Here is a 25218-nt window from a genome sequence, read left to right on the forward strand (position 1 = left end):
TAAAGTCATTTCTTGACACAAAATAGGGATATCTACTATAGTGCATTCATAATAAAGAAAATAAATTATTGAAAAAACAAACAGTAAAAATAACTTTTTGAACACTTACTGAAGTCCGTGGCATGTTGACAATGCAACAAATGAGTCAGGGTTTCCTCGGATATGGCCCTGGTAGTAACAGTGCTCTCCTCCCTGAAAACAGAAATAAAGAATGTAAGTCTTTGAATCACAAGGAGAATCAGCTGCTTCATTTCACGGGAGGTTTCTACTCACAATGCACCTCCACATCTAGAACTCTGCATGATATTTCATTATTCAGATTAGCATTATCAAATCTTTTCTAACAGAATTATTCATAAACACTCCGAGTGAGCTGACTCCAAATCAAAATTCAGGGAAATAAAAGTTGACTTGACCTTTCTTCTATGTAGGTGATATTAGAGGAACAAAGAAACAGATATTGAAATACACATGGGGAGTCAGGCACAGTGTCTCAAGTCTACAATTTCAATGCTTTCAGAGGCGAGGCAGGAGCATCACTTAAGGCCAGAAGTTCAAGACCAGCCTAAGCAACATAGCAAGACCCTGTCTCTACAAAAAAAAAAAAAAAAAATGAAATTAGCTGGATGTGGTGGCATGCACCTGTATTCCTAGCCTCTTGGGAGGTTAAGGCAGGAGGATCATTTGAACCCAGGAGTTCGAGGCTGCAGCGAGCTGTGATTGTGCTACTGCACTCCAGCCTGGACAAAAAGAGTGAAATTCTGTCTCAAAAGAAAAAATGACAAAAAAAGAAAAGAAAGGAAATACATATGTGACCCTTGCACCAAAGTTTAATCATCTGCTTTCCTAGTTATAAGAAATTCAACCATGGGCCAGGTGCAGTGGCTCATGCCTCTAATCCCAGCACTTTGGGAGACTGAGGTGGGTGGATCCCTTGAGGTCAGGAGTTCCAAACCAGCCCAGCCAATATGGTGAAACCCTGTCTCTTCTAAAAATACAAAAATTAGCTGGATGTGGTAGTGCATGCCTGTAATCCCAGTTACTCGGAAGGCTGAGGCAGGAGAATCGCTTGAACCAGGGAAGTGGAGGTCGCAGTGAGCTGAGATGGCACCACTGTACTCCAGCCTGGGCGATAGAGACCCTGTCTCAAAAAAAAAAAAAAAAAAAAAAGAAACTCAATCATGAGCAGCAGCAAAGCAATACTCTTTTACATAAAACTAAGTAAAAATGAATATAAATCATTTGAGAGTCACTAAATTATATTGATGGAGGAAATGCTTGTTTTTACAGTGTTTATATTGATTACCAGATAAACAGGTTCATACTATTCTTTTCTGAAACCAGCAATGGCTTTAACTGGTAAGCAGTTTATGGGCGGGGTTTTAAATTGTGAAGTTTTTCTTAGCATCCAATTGCATTAATAAAATTCTACTAAGAGAGATTCATTTATTTGGATTCAATGTGCCTGGAAAGGTAAGAAGGTAAATCTTCTGCCATCTTAGGATGTCACCTTTAAATACTTACTACTCAGAGTGCAGTTCAGAGACAAGCAGATTGACATCACTAGGAGGTTGTTAAAAATGCAGAATCTCAGGCCCCACCCCCAACCTACTGTAGAGAATCTGTATTTTAACAAGTCCCTAGATTATTCATATGCACATTAAAGTTCGAGAAGCTCTTCTCTAAATGACCTCTTTCCATTCTGTCACTAATCTTCTATTTCTTCAGTAGCTGAAAGCTTCTAATTAAATTGACTCACTGAGATATGAAAGAGTGAAACAGAAAGGACCGATAGGATGGGTGGTTTAAAGAGGCAAATGTTACCTACTTCACAGTATGACTTAAGGACTGACACTACTTAAAATGTTCAGTGTTTCACAAATGGAGGAGAGAGAACAAGATGACATGGAGATGTAACAGACTGAAGACATTTTCTTCACCGAAATTCCAAGGAAACCAGCCTAGCCTGAGACTACTGCTCCTTGTGAGATAATCCCACAGAAGCTGGTAACTCTCAGCTTTGGGGAGGGGGTGGAGAGCAGGTAAAATGGTACACAATGCAATCCCTGACTTTAAACCACCTCCAAATTCCCGGGGGAGCCACTGACCATCATGAACTGAGGGTTGCGGTTGCATTTAATGGAGAAGATAGGGTGGTACTTCACATCTGGGTTGTACAGGGAATGGAACCCAGAAGGCCACAGAGTCTTGGGGGCTGAAACAAGTCCTAGACACTAGAACATGGGGCACTGACTTCACGTGGAGCACCAGTGTAGTGTAGATGTTAACAACGTGAGCTATTGGCTCCTTCCCTTACCAGCTGTGTAATCTTAAGTAAATTACAGAGACTGCCCATGCCTCCGTTTTCTCATCTGTCAATTGGAGATAATTATCTCATAGGGCTGTTACCAGGATTACATGAGCTAATAGACATAAAGAGTTTAGAGTAATGCTTGGCTCATAGGAAGTACTCAACAAGTGTTTGCTGCTATTATAATTACTGTGTCTGTTACTGTTCTACTCAATTTACATACACAATCACACTAAATCTTCATATCAATCCTACAAAGAAATATTCCTATCCCTCTTCTACATAGGAACCACAATCTCTGAGATTATGGTTGTCTACCTGGGGAGTTGCCAAGTAGGGATGAAAACTTTATGTGGATACAAGGCCTGTGTCCTATCCCCAATGTTGAACCTCGAACCTGTGAGTTATGCAAGGCAAATCTAAACTTTCCCCTAGGCTGGTTTATTCTTTTATTCTGTTGTGTTATATTCTACTTTGTCATCAGGGCTAAGAGTAAATTTAACAAAAGTTACAATAATGTGTGTTGGGCTGTTGGACTGGTGAACAGTCCACAGATCAGATTCTGAGTGTATGAGAGGATGTTATCACTTAGATGCCCGTGATTTCCTGGATACATCTGATTGGATCAGAGATCAAAGTTCTAGCTTTGTGTTGGCTAGGCATAAAAGGTCAACAGTCAACAGATGACCTGATAAAGACAGAACTCTGTCTATAAGTGTTTCTTTATATTGGACAGTGACTAACCAAATCAGACCCTCTTCTCTTAGAAGTCTGAGCCTCATAGTGAACAGTAACACATGAAGATAGTAGAAACAAAGATAAATAAAGAGAAGTAGAAACAAAAAAAATTCTCGAGAATTATGGTATCAGACTAGAAAACAATGGAAATTGATAGTCATGAGAATACATGTCAATGTCAAAGCATACTATTTTATAAATTACTACAGTTTTCTTCAAAAACGCAACTCTGGAAACATGTTATATTAAATCATAAAAAGGACAAATAATTCATTTTTTAAAAGCATTCCTCCATTATATTGGGGAGAGTTATATAGATGATTCAATAATGGAAAACAATATTTCACTAATCTCTGATTTGAAAAAAATAGGAGTCAAGCCAAAAATAGCAGATGATCAGGACGCATCTGCACAAAAGCCTAACGTGGCAAATGAAGCAAAGAGCTCAATATGGTTGAATCATTATTAAATGTTTCCATGACACTTCAGCAGAGGCATAAACACCCGGGGAAAAAAAAGATCTCAATTTGCATTACTACAATTCAAATCTTGAGGTCTCAACTGGTGGTATATGTAATTATTAGCAATAATGGTGAAAGTTCATTTTTGTGCTGTAATATCTTTCAGGGACTATTAATCATAAGTCAATAATTATTTAAACTAAGAAGTAATGAAGCTTTTATTTCCTTTAACATGCCTAGAAATGTTTTTTAGTCCAAGAGTTAGGCTGTTAAAGGGCTTTCTTAATTTACATAAACTGTATTATTAAATATAAATTTAATATTTTATTTTGTAAATAATTATTTGATGTGTTATTTTAAAATAATACACATGTGGTGCAAAAATTCTAAGAATTGAAAGGGTACGTAGTGAAGAATAAAAATACTCCCTTCACATATACTATTCAAGCTGTAGATGCCTTCTAAATGGTAAGCATTTTTGACACATTTTGTGTACCATGCCAAGAATAGTCTATGTACATTCAAGTAGATGCATACATACACACATACACATATATCCATATATCCTTTTCACTTCACAAATAGTTTTATACTATGTACACTGTTCAGCCACTTGACTTTCTTTTTCTTAAGGTAAGCTTGGCATCCTTCTACATCAATACAGTATTTTTTCCAGTGATGGCATACTATTCCACTACGGGGGTGAACTAGAATTCATTTAAACAGTCCTGTACTAATGGACATTTAGATAATCTCCTTTTTTGCTGTCATAATGTTGCAACAAACATCCTTTCATATATTCCTGCGCACTTCTATCAGTATATATGCAGGATAGAGTACTAGACATGGACCTGGGAGGTCAAAGAATAGGTGTATTTTAAATTTTAATAACCAATGGGACAGATATAATTGTATTTTTTGCACTTACATGTTTTAGAATATGCACTGCATTTGAAAATCATAAACTGCATTTTACTTAAAAATTATCTATTTCAGTAAAGACCACTAACAAACCAACTTTCTCAAATCTTATCAATTATAAAGGTTCTCCATGTCTTCATATGACTTTTGAAGAAAAGTCAAAAGTATGCTATATGGAAGTAAGTATTATATACAATAATCTGAGACAGATGTTGCAGGAAAAGAGAAAAGCCTTTTGGGCTTTTCCTAACAGAGTTGGGCTCTTTATCAGACTGCCAGTCATAGCTTTATTCCTTATTGTCTCTTTTGTTCCAGAAATAAATCCATTGTCCTTGAAACTTTCTTCATACTCCTTGATCTAATAACATAGCCATAAAAGTACAAACGTTTATTTTTAGCTAGATAGTTATAGCTAAAAAAAAATCTACCTCTATAAAAATGAAGACGATAGTTTATATGTCTATTATTGGTTTATCTTCCTAACGGGAGAAAAATTTATTGTAATTTTTTATTCTAGGAACATCAAAATAATCATTTATTTATAAAATTCAAAGACATACCACATTTTTATTAAACAGATAGCAAAATCTCAAAGGAAAAATAGAATTTATTATAAATATGACAAGATGATAACACAAAGGAAGTTACACAGCCTGGGCCATAAAATGAGGAAAACCTAATAAAGAGAAACAATTGGAGCACAGCTGTAAGGCCGTAGTCACGTGCCCTCTATCAAGCTCCTCAAAGGAAACTAGACTTTGACAGCTCTAAAATGGGCCAGAACCACCTCCTCCAAATAGCCTTCTCAAATTCCCTTCTCATAAATGACTTCCTGCTAACCCCTCCTTCTCTGAATTTTCATAGTATTTTTCAACCATACTGCAATCTCTTCCTACCTGAATGCCTGTTTCTGTGTTACTTCTCCAATAGACTATTGTCTCCTTTCAGAGAAGCACATTTGCCTGATTTATGTTTATATACCCACACGTGCTACTGGAGAGAAAACCTCCCTGAATATCCAATTCCTCACCAATTAACTAGAGATAACATCTACTCCAGCTATCTCATAAGGATATGCAGGAGATTCCATGAGATAACAATGTAAAGTACACTGTAAAGTGCTATATAAACAGGTGAGGGAGGTGTAGTCAGGCAATATTTAGGGATGCTATAATGTCCCTTGAGCTGTGATTCTCAAACTTTGTTAAGAATAACAATTCAAGACATCAATTTATAATGCAGATACTGTCTCTTGCCCAGAGAGTTTGTGCAGGCAGCTCTGAGGTAAGACCTAAGAATCTGCATTCTAACAAATACTCCGTGTTTTTCTTGTTCCAGGAATACCCTAGAGGGGAGGTTCTCAACCTTGGTTGCACTTCAGAATCACCCGGGAGCTTTTAAATTCCAATGCCCATGACTTACTCCCAACCATCTAAATCACAATCTCTGGGGTCCAGGCATCAGCATCTTTTAAAATCCTCCAAATGACTGAATACAAATTCAGTGCTTGAGAACCCTTGTACAAGAGAAATGCTCCTCAAAATAGCAGTTCCCAGAACTGACTCTCAGAAGTACCATGGTAGGCTTTCTAAACCAACTGATGCCCGGGCCTTCCCTCAGGCCTGCTGAATCAGAATCTCCAAGGAGGTAGGGCCCCAGGTTTCTTATAGTTGTAAAAAGTTCCTCTACATGATTTTGATGATCAAATCTGGAATTGTTAACTCTAAAAATATTCAATACCAAACTGTCCCCGTGCAAAGGATACGGAAAGATCTTTCAGAGAATGGAAGTATCTACCATATCCTGGACATCCTTTTTAGTGAATTATGTGATAGTTCATGATGACTGATGAGGTGAGTATTATTTCCCCCCTTTTACAAGTGAGAAACCATAGACTGAGAGAGATCATCCACACCCAGGTATGCCTGCTACAAAGTCAAGGTTATTTACACCAGTGGTTCTCAAAGAGTGGTTTTCAGACCAACAGCATCAGCTTGTTAGAAATGCAAATTTCTCAAGCCTCGCTATAGACTTCCTCAGAAGCTCGGAGGATGCAGCCTACCCACTTGTGATTCAGCCAAACCTTCAGGTGATTTTACTGCACTCTAAAGTTTGAGAACAACTGCTTTATACTACTCCTGTTTCTGATTCTGAAGCTCCTCACTGCTAAGCTCACTGAAATCTTACACTAGTTCCTGAGCTGACCCTTCCTGATACAGAATGTAGTACTCCACTCTGTTTCTTGTTTCCCAAAAAAGAGTTGGCTTTATCAGAAACATAATGGAAGGTAAGAGGTGAGATAAGAATATCAAGGAAGGGCAGAGCTGTATTTTTGTTGGTGCTGGTCATAGGATATCATGCAGGATGCTTTGGCCTGGATCAAAGGGGCTAGAATAACCAAACTTCCAGTTTGCCTGGGACAAAGGGGTTTCCCAGGATACTGGTATTTCAGTGCTACATCTATGAAAGTCACAGGCAGATAGAAATGGTTTGGTCATGCTAAAAGGGTCAGGGCCAGTGTAGGCACCTCCAGATCCAAACACCCGCCCCTCCAACTCTTGTTCTCCTGCTCTGTTCACTGAATCATAGCCTTCTCCCCCTCCATGGGCACTGGTCCTAGAACCAGCCTTCTGCCATGAAGTTTGGGAAGCTCATGCCAGTCACCCTCTTCCACAAGTGGGACCCTTTCTCACCCCACCCTAGCACAGTAGTTGCCAACCCTGGCAGCATATTGTAACACATGGGAAGCTCTTTTAAAAAATTCACAGCCTCACCCCATACCAACTGCGCCAGAATCTCTAGAGGGTGTGACCTGGGTATTTTAAAAATCTGCCCAGATGATTCCAATATGCTACCATAGTTGGGAACCTCTGCTCTAGCTGATATCACCTTGCAGGAACTAACGGCCTGTCCTTGAACCCTACTGCATCCTAGAATCCCCCCAAGTGTATACACTGTCCTGACACATTGGTGGCTGCATGGCTGCAGTCTGTTCCACCAGGTGCTTTCCTACCAAAACCACATTTCTTGCCTGGTCTCAACTCCTTCTTGACTGGCATCAACATCAGGAACCTGCCCTCCTCCAATCTTTACTCCACCTTCCCAATTGTAAGTCTCCTTGGGAGGCTGGGCATGGTGGCTTACACCTGTAATCCCACCACTTTAGAAGGCCAAGGAGGGAGATCACTTGAGGCCAGGAGTTCAAGACAAGTCTGAGCAACATAGTGAGACTGCATCTCTAATACAAATTAAAATAAGAAAATAAACAAATAACAAAGTAAGTCTCCTTAGGGCCAGCTGCATAATGGAAATTCTTAAAAAAGCTAAATTTTATGTTAAAGATGATCCACCAACCTATCCCGATTAAAACTCATAACCTGTGACTGTACAGAATCAGACTGGATTCACAGAAAGGACACAGGCTAAATACCTGGTCAGGTACAGAGTATAATTGATTCTAAACGTATCTGATTCTAAAGGCTAAGAAAAGTGAAAAGATTATTTCCTCTCATTTACAGTAAATTAAAATTAAGTGAAGCTATCACATGGTTCCCAAATGCCAATAATCCATGAATCTATACTAATGCATCTCAAAATCTTTATCAGTTCCTGTCAAAAAAATAAAAATAAGTATAGTGTACTTAATTTTTCATAAAGCTAAATGTATTTAATTTTTGAAAAACTGTCATTTGTTCTATGTTTACTTCCTTATCTTTATTATTTAAAATATCAACTGTTTTCCTTTTTTAAATAGACTTATTTTGGAATAATTCTGATACACAGAAAAGTTGCAAAGATGGTATAGAGAAGTATAGTATATCACCCAGGTTTTCCCATTGTTAATATCTTATATTTCTTTCGTATATTTGTCAAAACCAAGTAACTGACATTGGTATATTACCATTTACTAGACTCTGAACATTTAGACTTCACCAGTTTTTCCTTTAATTTCTTTTTTCCATTCCAGGATCCAATCCATAGTGCCATATTGCATTAGTGGTTAGGTTCATTTTTTTAAAATTGGTAGCAATAGTAATAGTATTTAGATGTTTTGAGAGGGTTGTTTTCATATATGGCAAAATAGAAGAAATGGCAACCCTATGTTGATCCTCAAAATTCATTTTGTTAGTATATGGATCTATGAAATATAAAAGTATAAGACCAAGAATACAAATGAATACTTCCTAGACTTTAACTTAGCACTATAGGTTTTCAAAAGCCTTAAAAATACAACTACCCTACATCATCAGGCTTAATTTAAATGATTAAAATGTAATATTTAATGTGACGTATGGAAATGAATTCTGAAAGATTACTCAGTAATATTTCACTATAACAAGTATCCAGAACCCCTTAATGTCTGAGATTCTTCTGGACTATCCTTTCAATGATGTTTGCATAGGGAACAGCTTTGGAAGATGGAGACAATCTCCCTTCAAAGCAAAGGGCAGGCATGTTTACTTCCCACTATAAAGGATTCAGGTTTCCTAAATTCAGAATTTCTTTGTTGTAACACAATGCACTGTGTGCTCAGGTTAGCCGGCCCTTTCCTCTGTTACCCTCTGGGAATTAAGGCTCAAGATACCAGGGTAAGAAAATGTTGCTATTCTGGCTATTGCCAATGCCAGAGTAATAAAGTCCTTTGTCTCTGACCCAGGAGTTTCCTGTCTTCTGCCGGCATAGATAAAACTGCAGCAAGCTAATGCCTATTAACTTGTAAGTAGGATAAAATTTCAGACTTTCAGAGTTGTTGAACTTGGATTTTCCATCTTCCCCTAAAAATTAAGAGATCTGTTAAGAGTAAGACTCCATTACCACTTTTCCATTTTCCTGCAAGACAAAAATCAGCTAAAGCTAAATAAGGCACATACTGCCCATCTTATCACAGGTAACTTAACTCTCATATACACTACTGGTTAACACCTTTGGGTATTAATATTTGCCACTCCATTCCAGGGTACAAATGTTCAAACAGCATCTAACAACATAGTCATTAAAAATCTCTGTACTATTTCAACATTCATTGGTGAGCACTAGGATCTTGTAGTATCAATCAAAAACATTTTAAAAACCAAAAGGATTAGGCATATTATGGACTTAAAAAATTAAAAGGAAATAAAACGAGCTGACGAAAAAGAATAATTTCATTTAAAAGATACATGGTTACCACCGGAGAGGAAAAGATGTGTAAGAATATTATTGTAGCAAAAGTTTCCACAAGAAAGGAAAAGAAAGACAGTAGAAAACCACTGGATAGGAATAAAAGTGATGAGGAAGGAGTCAATCTTATTAAAAGATGGTGAACACCATAAAATATAGGGGCCATAACTTTCTGTGTTTGTCTCTGTGTCTCTATGTCCATACCTTTCTCTGGTAAGGACACCAACCATTGGATTAGGGCGCACCCTAATCTAGCATGACTTCCTCTTAACTTGATTACATCTGAAAAGATTCTGTTTCTAAATAAGGTCATACTCATGGGTTCTAGGAGTCATGAATTTTGGGGAACACTATTGAAACCAGTAAAATAATTCATCTCTTTATACATAGCCAAGTAAATTTTTATTCGCAATCCAGGGATTTTCCTTTTAAGAAGCTTGGTTCAGTGGTAGAAACTGGAGGTGTCTACCATGGCATCACTCATCTAATAAAATTAACCTGTATCTTAGTTACCTATAACCAGCATTCTAGTTTCCTATCTCTTTATTTTAAAATACTCATCATTATTTTTACACAATATGGCAAACCTAATATTCCATTTTACTAAGTCAAACACAGCTTCCTAAATTGCTTATTTGTAACAGAATAGTCGAGAGAAATTAATATGCAGCTGTCAAGTAATCATTAGACACCCACTAATATAACAAATATCTTATCAGACTACTAAAAATTTTAGGTTCCCACAAAATGCTCAGCAACAGATTACTGTAATGCAGAGAGGGGACTTATCAGATTCTCTGAGATGTAGTTCTAAATTGGGAGAATGGAAAATCAATGTGGACCACATAATATATGATTACTATATAATTACAAACTCATGAAATTATAACTCTTTCCAGGAAACCACTATATCACTGTACCTTTTTACGAATAATAAAATTTAAATGCATTACTCTATATGGACTTTTTAGCATAAAGACTGTGAATTACCTAAAACCTTATTCTGTAGTTGATGTTTGACTAGTAACAGGAAAAAACATAACTGACTAGATGATTGTTGCACAAAGAGAAAACATATTTGTGCATTCCTAAAATACAGGAGGATTTTTTTTTGTCATATCTGAAAAAAATGTTTGTTGTTGTCTTCTTTTTTTTTTTTTTAGGAAACACAACTATATGAGGGTCTAAGGTAAGGAAAAAAAGGAAATCGTTTTTTCTCCACTTTTACCATAAACATAACCTCCTTTAGTTTCACTTCAATTCTGTCCTCCGTTCCTTTTTTGAAGAAGGAAGGATAAAGAGAAAATTTCTGGCCGCTAAAAGATTCTGTTGCAGCCAGGCACAGAGACTCATGCCTGTAATCCTAGAACTTTGGGAGACTGAGGCAGGTGGGTCGCTTGAAGTCAGGTGTTTGAGACCTGGCTAACATGGTGAAACCCTGTCTCTACTAAAAATACAAAAATTAGCCGGGCATAATGGCGCACACCTGTAATCCCAGCTACTGGGGAGGCTGAGGCACAAGAATCGCTTGAACCTGGGAGGTGGAGGTTGCAGTGAGCCGAGATGGTGCCACTGTACTCCAGCCTGGGTGACAGAGTGAGACTGTCTCAAAAAAAAAAAAAGAAAAGAAAAGAAAAGAAAAGAAAAAAAGATTCTGGTTGCAGCACGTCCAAGAGAGCATGTAAGGCTCTCTTGCACCTTGAGCCTTACATGCTAAGCTCAAGCAGTTAATACTAGCATTCAGTGGTCATTTTTATCTCTGCATAAATGATTTTGGATTAGCCCAGGATTTATTAACAGGTAAAAAGAGTCAGATTACTAAAGAGGTCTCAAACAATATCCTTCATGGAAAGCAAATTAATATTTAAGGTTGTATCTAATGAAAAGTGATGCTAAGCATGAAAAAGTAAAGTGCTTTTTTTCCCAGCAAGTGTTTCTATGAGAATAAGCTGATCATTCACTATTTCTGTTACTTATGTTTCCATAAATCAAGAAGGGAGTTGAACCACCAGAGTCCCTTCTTGTTCCATGATTTGCAAACTGTTTTAAAAAATCACAAGTTACTTTTCTTTTAAATACAAGGCCAACTTCCACAGAATCAATATCTTGTACACTGCACTTACCACAAAGGAATAGAATTTAAAACCAACAACAAAGATGTTCATATGTTTGGAAATTTTTAAAATACCAAATATACAATTTTTAAAAATATTATATTATTTCTAAAAATATAAATAATTTATGAGTCATATAAAGTCATAGTATAAGTTATGGAATATATATATGTGTGTGTGGACAACAGCAAAAAAAACTATGTAGCAGAGCTTTAGGATGCTGCTAAAATGGTACTTGGGTAAATTTTAAATTCTTAGATGCATATAGAAAAGAAGACTGGTAATTAATAAATTAAATATTTAACTAAATGAATTATGAAAAGAAAAGCAGAAATTTCAGAGCAGAAAAAAGGAAATTACAAAAGTAAGAGCAGAAATTACTGAAAAATATATTTTGGTAAAGAAAGTAAAGCTGGTTCTTTGGGAAAAAAAGAAAAAAGTATTTTCAGCCAGGCACAATGACTCATGCCTGTAATCCCAGCACTTTGGGATGCTGAGGTGAGAGGATTGCTTGAGGTCAGGAGTTCGAGACCAGTCTGGGAAACATAGTGAGACCTGGTCTCTACTAAAAGTAAAAATTAAAAAATTAGTGTGGCAGCACATGCCTATAGTCCCAGCTACTCAGGAGACTGAGGGAGAAGTACTGCTAGGAGTTCGAGTTTACCGTGAGCTATGATTGCACCACTGCACTCCAGCCTGAGCAACAGAGTGAGACCCTGTCTTTAAAAAAAGGGGGGGCGGGGGGCGGGTGGGGAGAGATTATTTACAAAAAATTCTAACAAGATTGATCAAGTAAAAGAGTGAAGGCAAGAATAAAAATAAAAACTAACAGGAGACACGCTGATACACAATTAGTAGATTTTAAAACCATGAAAAGATTTAAAAGCTAATATAGCAAAACACTGAACCATGTTAAATCTACACATGGATGTCTGTTGAGGTATTTTGTACAATTTTTAACATGTTTAAAACATTTCACGATTATAGAGATTTTTATCGCAGGCCAATTGTTGATATTTGGTAATTTAAAATTAAAACTGACCAGACGTAGCTCTAAAATACCTTAGAAAGAAAACGCATGAATTCACATTCATGCCTCTGTGTGGAGGATGCGCTTACCATCAGGCAAGCAGATTATAAGGCTATCAGTTTTTATTTTTCCTGTTTATATTCACTGCATATTTTGATAGCAGGGGGAATAATATGCGTTCCCAGACCTGTCCAGGCTGTACTTTCCCCTACACATCTGATATACTGTTGGGTGAACAGGAGAAACCACTCAATTTTCTAATACCTGGATTAATTCATTCACTTATTTTTTTCATTCAGCAGATACTTATTGTCTTCTATGACCAAATATGCTAAATGCTGAGAATATAGTACAAGTTCCCGTGGGTGCTTCTCTTGGAGGAACTTCTTATGGAATTTACAGTCTAGGGGCACAGAAAATTGTCTTATAAAGCAGGAAGTGAAGGACTGCCGCTGGTGATCCTGACATGCTTCCTGTCATAAGCGGAATCAGAAACTAGCAGTAAGAATGGGTAGAAGCCACCAAAGACTTTGCCAGAAATTCTGTACAAATCACCACTTTACCTCAATAATGATATCAGAACTAATATTTATGGAGTATTTCCCACACCCAAAGCTCTGAGCTACATGTTTGTCTTGTTTAACAGAGGAGGAAAATGAAGTATAGGAGGCATAAGTAAATTGTCTAAGGACGTACGTATATTAACTGGCAAAGTCAGGATTTGAGTTTAGGTCCTTCTAGCCCTCACAATATTCATGGTCTCTAAGCTTTACTGTCCTCAAACCACAGATCTGTCCTGGAGTTAAAAATAACAACCAAAAAATGGGTACCATTTGTTAACACAATTCAAGAAGTTTAATTTTTTTTTTATTTAATCAGAAAGACAGCAGGACTTCAAAAACATAGCATTTACTCTGTCCAAAAATCTAATTGCTATGTGGAATACCTATTAACCCCACTCAGAATTACCAAAGCAACCACTCTGCCATCCACAGAGTTAGAAAATCATTTCCAGATTTTCAAGAGAAGAGAAAACGAAGGCAAAAAGTGACCAATGTAGGAAGTCCAAAAACACTGTTAGTCTGATTTCCTTTACATTGTACCTGATTCTTCTGAGTTGAGGCTCTGGTCAAATACCATCCTCCTACTTTCATCCCTTTTCTTCCTGTGCACTTGCTCCACCTCTTATTCTGTCCACCTTCTCTGGTTTCTTTCTGCCCCTTTCACACACCAAGATCCTGCATCAAGGCCTCTGGCCTTTGCACATGCTGATTTGACTACCTGAAAAGTTGTTCTGCTCCCATTTCATTCACCTGTTATTTTTTGAACTTTGGAAATAATATCATTTCCTCAAGAAAGTCTTCCCTGACCAACCAGATGAGGTCAGGTCTCCCAGCAAGTGCCCTCAGAGCAACATGTAATTCTTTTCAACACTTATACCATTTCTCTCATTTACAAAGAGTTCTCAGTAGTTGTCTGCATCATGCCTGTCTCTCCTACTAAAGGACAAGCTTCATGAGGGCAAGAAATGCATCATCTGTTGTTCATAGCTATATCCCTGTCACTGGCCCCTGGCAAGCACTCAACTCATATCTATTGAATAAATGAGGGTTGAGAACACACATTGAGTATCTGAGAATTATGGCTTTTTTCTATTCCACTGTAAATCTCTCATGTCAGCTTTCCAGCCACTTAAACTCCACATGCTTGAGTTTTTATGAGTGGCTATGAGGAAAATCAAGTCCATCTGCTCTTTTTCTACCTCATAGGTGCAAAGAAAATAGTGTTATGATAAAACATCAAATGTGGCCAGATGCAGTGGCTCATGCCTGTAATCTCAACACTTTGGGAGACTGAGGCAGGTAGATCACTTGAATTCGAGACCAGCCTGGGTAACGTGGTGAAACCCCATCTCTACTAAAAATACAAAAATTAGCCGGGCATGGTGACATGCGCCTGTAGTCCCAGCTACTTTTAGGACTCAGGTGGCAAAATCACTTGAGCCTGGGACTCTGAGTCTGCAGCGAGCCAAGACTGCGCCACTGCACTCCAGCCTGGGAGACAGAGTGAGACCCTGTCTCAAAACAAACAAACAACAACAACAAAAAGAAAGAAAAAAAAGAAACAAAACAAAACAAAAAACATCAAATGTAGCACTGATCACTTATCCTCCTTCAAAAAGGCTGTAAACACTCAAACCACTCAATACCAATAATATATATTCTCTGGTCTTTATTACCTTTTCTGATTTTATAGTGGCCACACCTTATTCACTGGAAACTAAGGTATTTTTATTAATGAATAGGAAAATAATTGTAGCTTATGACAACACCAAGGGAATAATTTGTGATTTTTTTTTGCTTCAAACCAGTTTAAAATCAAAAACAGTATTTCTACTACTTTCTGTTCAATTATAATTACTGTAATAGTTCACTCTAGTTTCAAAAAAATTGCAAGAGTAGATTTGGAAAAGACATTCTATAATGAAAATGTTAGTTCTATAATTAGAATTAAAATAGTAAATTCTATTATAAAATAGCTAATTAGTTCCATACGTGGAAATATCATCAGTTAGTGCTACTTTGATTTTTAAAAAAACTTATGGCTGAATATGTCTTTTAAGTTTATAGATAACATCTTGAACATTAACAGATGAAATAACTTTTTAGATAGTTAATTGGGGGAAAAAAATCTTATACCAGAAAGAAAATAAAGGACTTTCTACTCAAATAGGTTACAAACAGAGCTTAGGAACAGAACTCATGCTGACAGCAGCTGTCACTTTTCATTTTTCCTTTCTTCCAGCACTAAGACACCTGACCTGTATAAACTGGCAATGGGCCAACATATTTTCTTCAGGATACAGAGTTAAGACCACTTGCAATCTTAACAATGCCATTAAGGCAGTTGATGCATTATACATGATAATGGACCTAGAGCAACCTTGCTTCAGTCCCAAGAGAAAGCAAAATTTACTTAATCCCCCCAAATTTTTTTCCTATAATGCAAAGAGAATTAAATCATGAAATCTGAGACCTTCCTGAAACCACACTGATTACAAGATGGCAGAGGAGCATATGTCTGCATAAGCCTGCCAGGGGGGAAATGCACACATCATCAAGCTCATCCAGAAGATACTAAATGATGCCTAGTGGCAGATAAAAAGTAAAGTTAGGAAACATACCTGGAATAACTGATGTTACATGTAAAGTTAGGAAACATATCTGGAATAACTGATATTACATGTGAGGAAGAAATAAACACTTTATCAGTTTGTTTGTTAGATTTGTATAGCTCTTTTACTCTCTTCCTGCTTGCGGGCTGTGTATGTTGTGGAACGGAGGGTAAAAGAGGTAGGGGGGATGGGTATTTTGAAGCTCTTTGGCAAAGATACAATCAAATATCTTCTAGTCTCTTGGCAGGATAATGGTATGTTTCAGCTTAGTTACTCTTGCCCATAAAACTTCACATTTACTCCAGATGCAGATAAATTTACACATAGGCAAAAGATGGGCATAAACTGAGCCATGTGTTTGCCATGTGCAAGACAGTAACATATTTCAAACTATAATGATTTGAAGCGATGGTGCTCCCCTGTGCTGAACAATACACAATCCAACTTCTATGAAGAACAAAGAAGGACTAAAAATGAACTCCAAAATGAAATAGTTTTTAAAAAAAGCGGGGGGTGGGGGAGTCTTTAGAAGGCATCAGTCTTTGGAATAAAGAAAATTTTATATTGGAATAATTGGGACTCACCTGAACTAAAACATCTTCAATTCTGGCCTATTAAAACAACTACTAAAAGAGATGGTGAATTACAAATGGTAAACTGTAGAAGGGCTGTAATTAAAATATTTGCATTCTAATTCCTCTGCTATTATGATCATTTATTTCCATAGGGAGGATAAACTATAGTAGATTATAGCACACATTCTGGTGCCAGACTTCCTTGCTTAAAATTCTTGGGCAAGTTAGTTAAACTTTCTGTGCCTTCATTTCCTCATCTGCAAAATGAGGATAACAGTGGTATTACTTGGGGATAAAATGACTTAACATATGTGAAACACTTAGACTGGCATCTAGCACATAGTAAATACCATACAAGTATTTGCTATTACTCCAACTGCTACCAGTACTTTTATTAATCCTAAATCCAGTTACTAGTATTGATCTCATCTGAATATCATAGGATTGAAAGACATACAGATTGCATAATACAGGAAATCCCTGGTGTTAAAGTGAGCACTAATAGGAATATATAATATTTATTTGTAAAAATACAAGACTTTGACAATGATGTAAAACAGAAATACAATAAGTCATTATATTTTTAATTCCATTAAGATGAGTGTCATTAACTAAAAAGAATAATCCATCAGTAGCCTTAAGTAAGCAAAATGAGTTTGGATTTGTAAGGAGAAAAGGCTAACTCTTCCAAATGACTAATAGTAAATTACTGGCGGCAGTTATTTGCCCCTAAGACTGAGTTAGGGAGCCTGAGTTAATAGACAGTATATGAAAGCATAATCTTTCTACAGGACAGCAATATACAGTAATTATTAATCAATGAAACTAGCTCACTATGACTTACATATACTAACCATCAAAACTATAATATTTCCAGATAAACTTTTGTTCAGTATTTAAAATACTTCTGTGAGAATATCACAGTTCTTGAACGAGTAACAGAGAAAATTAATGAGTATTCCTCTGACACAATTCACTATTTAAAAATGAAAGTACTTAAAAATGGGCAACAGCTCAAACCCACAGGAACCAAGGGACACAGTTTCCTGTGTTGGCCCTATCTGCAATTACAGAATCATCTCTAAATCAGAAGATCCTAATATTGTTTCCCACAAGCACCATGAAATTCAATTCAATAATTTCTCATTAAATTACCGTATGGTGAACCCTACTTATGGAATCACTTTTAGAAAGTTGAGCTCTTATTCTTGTAGGATCTTTATATCCTGAGGTTTTAAAAAAATCATTTTATTTCAGTAATTAGGGGAGAATGGAGTCATTAAAATATAATAGTGTTTAAAGCTAGCCTACCTACAGCTAACAACTAAATATTCATGTATGAAGATGTATTGATAAATATTTTTAAAGTCATTTTAGTTTCATTACTAGTCAAACTGACATTAAGTCGTGGCTAAACTGTTTTTCAGAGAATGGTCTTGAAAATAAATTTTTGCAAGTCACCTAATTTTAAAATCTGTGTATTTGTGGTTAACTTGGTTCTGATCAGCATAGAAAGACACCATGTTCATAGCTATACCATCCAAAATTTCCTCTCCTGTCTGAGAGAACCTATGTGAGGTACCTGCATGCTCATGCCACAACCTGTAACACCTGCACCTGAGGGTTCTCTTTGTTCCACACCAAAAGTTCTGCTCTCAGAGTTTAAGCTTAACAGCGAGAGTCCTTAACCTAAATCTCCCAGCAAGTGCAGCAAGGAAAACATAAAAACAGATTTTAACATACAGGTAGTCACATCTTCCAAACAACCCTATCATTGCTTCATTAATTGTTTGTGATCATTTTAATCAACTGTATTTACACACACACTGTTAAAGAATCTATGTTCCCTAGCAGACAAAATGGAGACCAAAACTCACCTCAGTTTATGGTATGTGAACTATACCTCAATATAGCTGTTCTTTTTAGAAAAAAAAAATTCCATTTACCATGGCAGCAGGAGACCCTCCAATGACTGAAGGCCCTCAGTTGACACTCTGCCCATCAGCCGGCCCTTAAAATGCACATCACTGAGCTTGTTTACTTGGAAAGAAGCCTCCCCACCTCCACAGAGCCAAGGAAAATGCCTGAAACTTGGATTTGAAATTTGGTGATAAAATTAGGAGCTTAAGTGACAACTTCTATAAATAGATACGTTTCAAAAAGAAAAACATCATTTCTAAAGCCATCTTCCTAAATCATGTGACTTAATTACTGTCTAGGTGACTAAGTATTATCCAAGAGCCTTATCCAAGAGTTTCTGGAGAAGCTACTGAAGTGAGAATTCAAGACAGAAAGCATGTTTCTCATATGCAAGGGAAAGCTGTAAATAAGGAAGGCACTTTGGAAGAGAAATGCTGTTGCTGAGTTGCTCTATTGGAAAAGAAAAACGAAAATGAGAGTAAAGGAAAAAGCCTTAGTATAGATTACTTGGTAACAGTGGCTGTTGCTACATTTTATCTCAAAGACTGCATCCAAAACAAAAGATAACCTAAAAACCTACTTGAAAAAACACACAAGTCTCTACTTCAGAAGATTCATCATTGATGCAAGGGTATGGATAGCTCTGTACTAATAATGCATGCAGCAAAATTTACTGCACACCAAGGTCTGTTTTTTCTTTTTTTATATATATATTTAATTGCTTACTCTTCTTACTCTTATAGAAAGAGCCAAGATTCTGTATGGTAATGCAGTTTTAAGAATCAATAAGGAAATTTTATACCCAGGGTAAGCAAAAGCAGATTAACCCCTTGTTCATCTTTTCTGTTGCAATAAATATGAGCCACTTTGACAGTTTAATAGCTACTTTTGTGCTTCCCATGGCCAAAAAAGAAACAATTCAAGCAATTCTTTACTATTCAATTTGCACTGGAGTCGGAAAAAAAATCTATGTCCCATAACAGAATATGTTAAGTACTGTCATTAAAAAAAAAAGAAATGGAATGCAGTCACTAAACTATAACTTATATCGTATATAAACTAAACTCTGTCACTAATGACAAACTGAGAATATATTTCACTTACAAAAGGAGTCCATGGTGTTATACTGCACATATAATTTTGGATTGTTGTTGTTTTTACAAACAATACATTTTAAAAGATATCTTAAGAAACATTATTTCTCTAACACGTTGTGTACCTTTCGAGTTATTCAAGTATTGAGAAGTACGGTCCTTGCGGGGAAATCTAGAAGAGGTGACATGAGAAATCCTGAATACAATTTGAGATCGCAAGAAATTTTCTATCACTGCTGTTCAAGTTCACAGGAATTACAAAGTTAGCCAGGGAGGCATCTGTTGTCCTGACAGTCACTATATTTAAAATTTTCTAAGTGATTTCTTACAGCTGTCCTCTACTAGTGTTTTTTTTTTTCCTGTCATTGACACATTCACTGGGGAAAACTAAACGATTAAGGCAGGACGTTTAAAAGGTATCCCTTTTTTAAGAAAGAAGAAATGGAAATCTGACTTAGAAAAATGAGCACAAAAGGAATCTAGAGACTCTGCTAGCAGCATAGGTGCCTGCTGGGAGATGGTATTGTGCTAAGTTAGAAATCTATCATGGGGCTCCCACCCCAGGGAGGGAAGACAGATGTGAACAGAAGCAGAAAACTATTCTGGATAAAAACTCAGGCTTCCTCCTTGCTACTAACTCAAATTCCTTGTTACTTTGTTTCCACAGATGATAGTGGCCATTTTCAGTTTTCCTAAATAAATATAACTTTTATGTAATTGAATGTAACTATACTACCACCAGAGTAAAAGGTTCCCTAGAGTCATAATAACCTCTCCCACCCTTATTTATTCCTTTCTCCTCTGACAACTGCCCTTCAACGCACAGCACTCTCTCCAATTCCTTTACTCATTTCCAGACTTCAATGGTGGCCCACACTCCTTTGCTTACTTATTCATCTTTTTACTGCAACTATGAATACAATTAAGATTTTGATGCAGTGATTCTTGAGTGCACTCAATTCAATCAAATGATGAGTCGTAAACAGTTAATTACCAGTCAAAAGTCAATATTGTGTAATGGATGTCTCTGTACAAACTCATCATTAAGGATTAGGAATCTAATCCAAAGACAAGTTGGGAATGCTCATATACAGTAGTTTAGAAATAACTTGAGCTAATACACATAGATATTCACTGACGATTACTTTTTACTATAATCATATGAGATTAAATAATTTCACCAAGAAATATTATCAGAACAATGCTAATAGTCAGAATATGCCTGACTGTCATGATCTTTCATTGGTGATATAATAAATCATATCTCTACAAAGATGTCTACTTTTACTTTTTGGCCACAAGAAAATCTGTTCCCTGCCCCATCTACACACATTCCTGACCTATATAAAGGATTTGACATTCCTCTCTTAGTTTTCTAAAATTCATACTATGGTTATTTTCCTCATACGTTCATTCAAACAAAAATAAAACAAGCTTTGGCCTGGAGTGTGTCTTTTACCATTCTTGCCCAAGGCAACTGATATTACAGAAAAACTACCTAAATGCATAACTGAATTTGAGAGAAATGCCTAAAGGGTCTTTATGTAGATCACCATTTCAGTTTAAGGATTAAAGACCATAAAGGAGAAATTGTTAGATACCAAAAATGAATTAGATATGTATACCATGAGTATAAATAAAATACATTTCAATTTTTATGCCTCTTATTTTACATATTATAGAATGTACACCGAATGTATGGTGTACATTCTATAGTATGTAAAATATTATACATGTAAGAGTCAGCTCTGGAGTCAGAGAATCTAGATTCAAACTGCAGCTTTATTACTCCTTACTACGTTACTTTCGCAAGTTGTATATCTTCTCTGTGTCTCGTTTCTGTAAATTAGGATAATAGTTGTATTTACAGGTTGTCTTGAGGATTGAATGGTACATACAAATTTATGTGACTATCACATCATACAATAAAAGTTATTACTGTAATAAATAGTTATTACTGTTAGCATTATAATACTGATTAACTAAAGCCTATATAACTGTTCATTTCAATTAGCCCCATATATTAGCAGCTTTCTGTTTCAAGACAAAACAAGCTATAAAGCAGCAAACTGCATGGCTGAGACTCTGCTGCCACTACTCATCAATTCCAATGTCCTTTGTCTTATGAATCCAGAACGATGGTTCTCCATAATCAGAATCAAAGTTGTATTCCCAAGGTATTCTGATTAGTTGAGGCTTTACTTTAAAATTCTTTTAGAAGTCCGTGTCAATCATATAAAAGTTCTCCCTGAACAGATGAGTAAATTAAGAATTTAATTTTTAAATGGATTGAAAATAAACGTAAGTGAAAGATTAATATGTCCCATTAAAGGAATAAAAAGTATCTTTATTTTCTTGCATAAAGACTTTATTTTTGTAACCTTTGAAAAAATTCTTTTTAAGTTTTAATATAACTTTTATATCAGAATTATGCACAGCTACATGAACAAGATAAACTGATTTCAATGAGGCTGATGATGTCCCTGCAGATAACACAAATCATTATGTTAAGGAACAATCACCAAAATGTGTTTGTTTTTACACTAAATACAAAATTGCAATCAACATCAAAATCCAGATTGTAGGAAATTACATAGGATAAACAATCTGGTTTCTTCAACAAATAAATTGCAAGGGGGGACAAAAGAGAAAGATAATTTTTAAAACATTATTATTTTATTTTATTTTTGAGACAGAGTCTTGCTCTGTCGCCCAGGCTGGAGTGCAGTGGCACGATCTCAGCTCACTGCAACCTCCGACTCCTGAGTTCAAGCGATTCTCCTGCCTCAGCCTCCTGAGTAGCTGGGATTACAGGTGCATGCCACCACGCCCAGCTAATTTTTTGTATTTTTAGTAGAGACGGGGTTTCACCGTGTTAGCCATGATGGTCTCGATCTCCTGACGTCGTGATCCCCCTGCTTCGGCCTCCCAAAGTGGTGGAATTACAGGCGTGAGCCACTGCGCCCAGCCAAAAATTATTTTTAAAACCTACACAGCCAAAATTAAACTGTAGGGGTACATGCTTTGGTGATAAAACTATAAACAAAAGCAAGGAAGGGGTTATGATAAAAGTCAGGATAGTGTTTACAAATCTTACAAGAGGAGGATGAAAAGGGCTTGGGATGCAGCAAATAAACAGCTGGCCGAGCTTTATTTCTTGAACTGAATGGTCATTATAAAATTGTTTGCCTTTAGTATTTCATCAACCCATACATTGTTTTATGTGAATTTCTGTGTCAGTTGTATATTTTACCATATAGGTTTTTAAAAACAAAATTGCAATCTAAAAGATTTATCATGATTTTTTTGTTGTTGTTCAAGACAGTCTCTTGTTGTGTTACCCAGGCTGGCTTTGAACTCTTGAACTCAAGTGATCCTCCCACCTCAGCCTCCTTGGTAGCTGCAAACAGGCATGACACGGCATCCAGCTCTTTTTTAAAAATGTTTTTTCCTGAAAAATGTATTCCTTTACCAAAAGTTCAAAGACACCTGAGGACAGCCATTTATCAACTGGTTTCTAGCCATTGTTAAATTTGGAATAACACTTTAATTTTAAATTTGCATCCTTAGGATACATATGGCCATGCTTGTGCAAACTGACACAAGAAGCTCTTAGAGTTTAGCTTTGATTTCATATTTCCTTTCATTTACTTCAGTCCCAAGAGAAAAGCCAACTTTAAGAAAAAACAAAAAAAACTTACAGGGCTCTTAAGGAAGGTGTTATAGGTGGATTGTGTTTCCCCAAAATGCATATGTGAAAGTCCTAACCCCTAATACCTCAGAATATAACTGTATGTAGAGACAGGGTCTCCAAAGAGGTAACGCAGTTAAAACAGGGTTATTAGGTTGGGTCCTAGTTCAATAGGAATGATGTTCTCACAAGAAGAGATTAGGATGCAGATATACACAGAGGGAAAGCCATGTGAAGACACAGGAAGAAAACCATGCACAAACCAAGGAGAGAGGCCTCGGAAGAAACCAACCCTGTCAACATCTTGATCTTGGACTTCTAGCTTCCAGAATTGAGAGAACATACATTTCTATTGTTTAAGCCACCCAGTCTGTGGTACTTTGTTATGGTAGCTTTAGCAAACTAACATGGAAGGTAAAGAAGTAAAAGTTTTAAGAGTTGCTTTTTAAAAAGGTACTGCAGGGAAGGAAAAAAATATAAAACATTACAACTTTGATTTATAATGTATTAATGAGTCATTAATAAAGAAAATAGACTTCTATCAGATTTCATGTAAAAAGAAACATCCCAAAGAGCTAAGCACAGAAGTCGAGACGGGAGGGAACCAGCAGAGAAATAATTGGCTACTGACTTTGGATTGATGGGCAGAATTCAGCATTTTCAATGTGGTTCCTGAAAAAACCCAGAGGAGAATTTTGAGTTAGATTTTTAAATGGAGTGGAAACAAATGGAGGTGACAGGTGAGATCAAAGCGGTTTTCTTAAAGGGAAAAATAAACAACCACTGGCCCTTCAGTCTGGACAAAGTTTGTATTTATCATTTCCCTGGTATGACAGGCTTAGGGGTTAGAAAAACCATCAACAAAGAAACTGCAAATCTCAGGTTGGAAAATCAGCAAAGATTGTGCAGCAAAGTCAGCGCTTCATGAGTTATGTATACCCAAGGAGCCTTAAGATCCCAGAGTGGAGTGCACTTTGCTGATTAGGTACAATTTTTCTGAAAAAGGATATTACTGTAGAGACAGCAGAGAGCTGTCTGCTGGGTCCACCCTCCACGCTCCTATTTGCATTTCATCATTCCACTGACAGACACAGATAGAAATAGATAGTGAATGGCCTGTTTCCTTTCCTCTTTAATTTAACAAGGGAATAAGAGATACTCTACATCAGAAAAACATTATCATACAAAATAGAGAAGTGAGGCCAAATGAAAAGGGATGGGAATAAAAGGACCTGGAGATTCTAGCCCCAGGTAATTTTGTTTTCCCAACTATAAACAAAATGGCTCCATTCTCCCATGTTGTATCTAGATGAATCCTGTCCTTTCTGTAGGGAGGCAGTAATATAAATTAATCCACCATTCAATTCACCAATCTTCAGTTCTGAATAACTTTCTGGAGAGACAGGCATAATTATTACATCTAGGTCGCTTACAAGAATTACCAGATTTTAAGTCATTATGAATTAGAAATGTATAGGTATACAGGATGTATTTACTGACAAAATGTCCTAATGTCTGGAATTTGCTTTAAAATACTACACATACACACACACACACACACACATACACACAAAAACACAAAGTAAAAAGAGAAAAAAAAGATACTCAAAGTGTTGATAACTATTGATGCTGCATGATGGGAATGAGGGGTTTCATTATAGCATTCTTTTTTTTATATACTTTAAGTTTTAGGGTACATGTGAACAACGTGCAGGTTTGTTACGTATGTATACATGTGCCATGTTGGTGTGCTGCACCCATCAACTCCTCATTTAGCATTAGGTATATCTCCTAATGCTATCCCTCCCCCAGTCCCCCACCCCACAACAGTCCCCAGTATGTGAAGGTCCCCTTCCTGTGTCCATGTGTTCTCACTGTTCAGTTCTCACCTATGTGTGAGAACATGCGGTGTTTGGTTTTTTGTCCTCGCGATAGTTTGCTGAGAATGATGGTTTCCAGCTTCATCCATGTTCCTACAAAGGACATGAGCTCATCATTTTTCATGGCTGCATAGTATTCCATGATGTA

The 25218-nt window shown here is 36.6% G+C and overlaps 1 protein-coding gene across 23 annotated transcripts in view; it reads right to left on the reverse strand.

Moving 5' to 3' along the window:
• The window catches only part of ADAM22 (ADAM metallopeptidase domain 22), a 267617-nt gene that overhangs the window by 94943 nt on the left and 147456 nt on the right, over positions 1-25218 (reverse strand). For all 23 annotated transcript variants that reach the window (XM_055346842.2, XM_019031229.4, XM_055346836.2 and 20 more), the window contains one exon: positions 110-192. In XM_055346842.2, coding sequence (XP_055202817.1) covers positions 110-192 — 83 coding nt within the window. The remainder of the gene's footprint in view (positions 1-109; positions 193-25218) is intronic.

Source organism: Gorilla gorilla, chromosome 6 (assembly GCF_029281585.2).
Source record: "Gorilla gorilla gorilla isolate KB3781 chromosome 6, NHGRI_mGorGor1-v2.1_pri, whole genome shotgun sequence".
Taxonomy (NCBI): domain Eukaryota; kingdom Metazoa; phylum Chordata; class Mammalia; order Primates; family Hominidae; genus Gorilla; species Gorilla gorilla.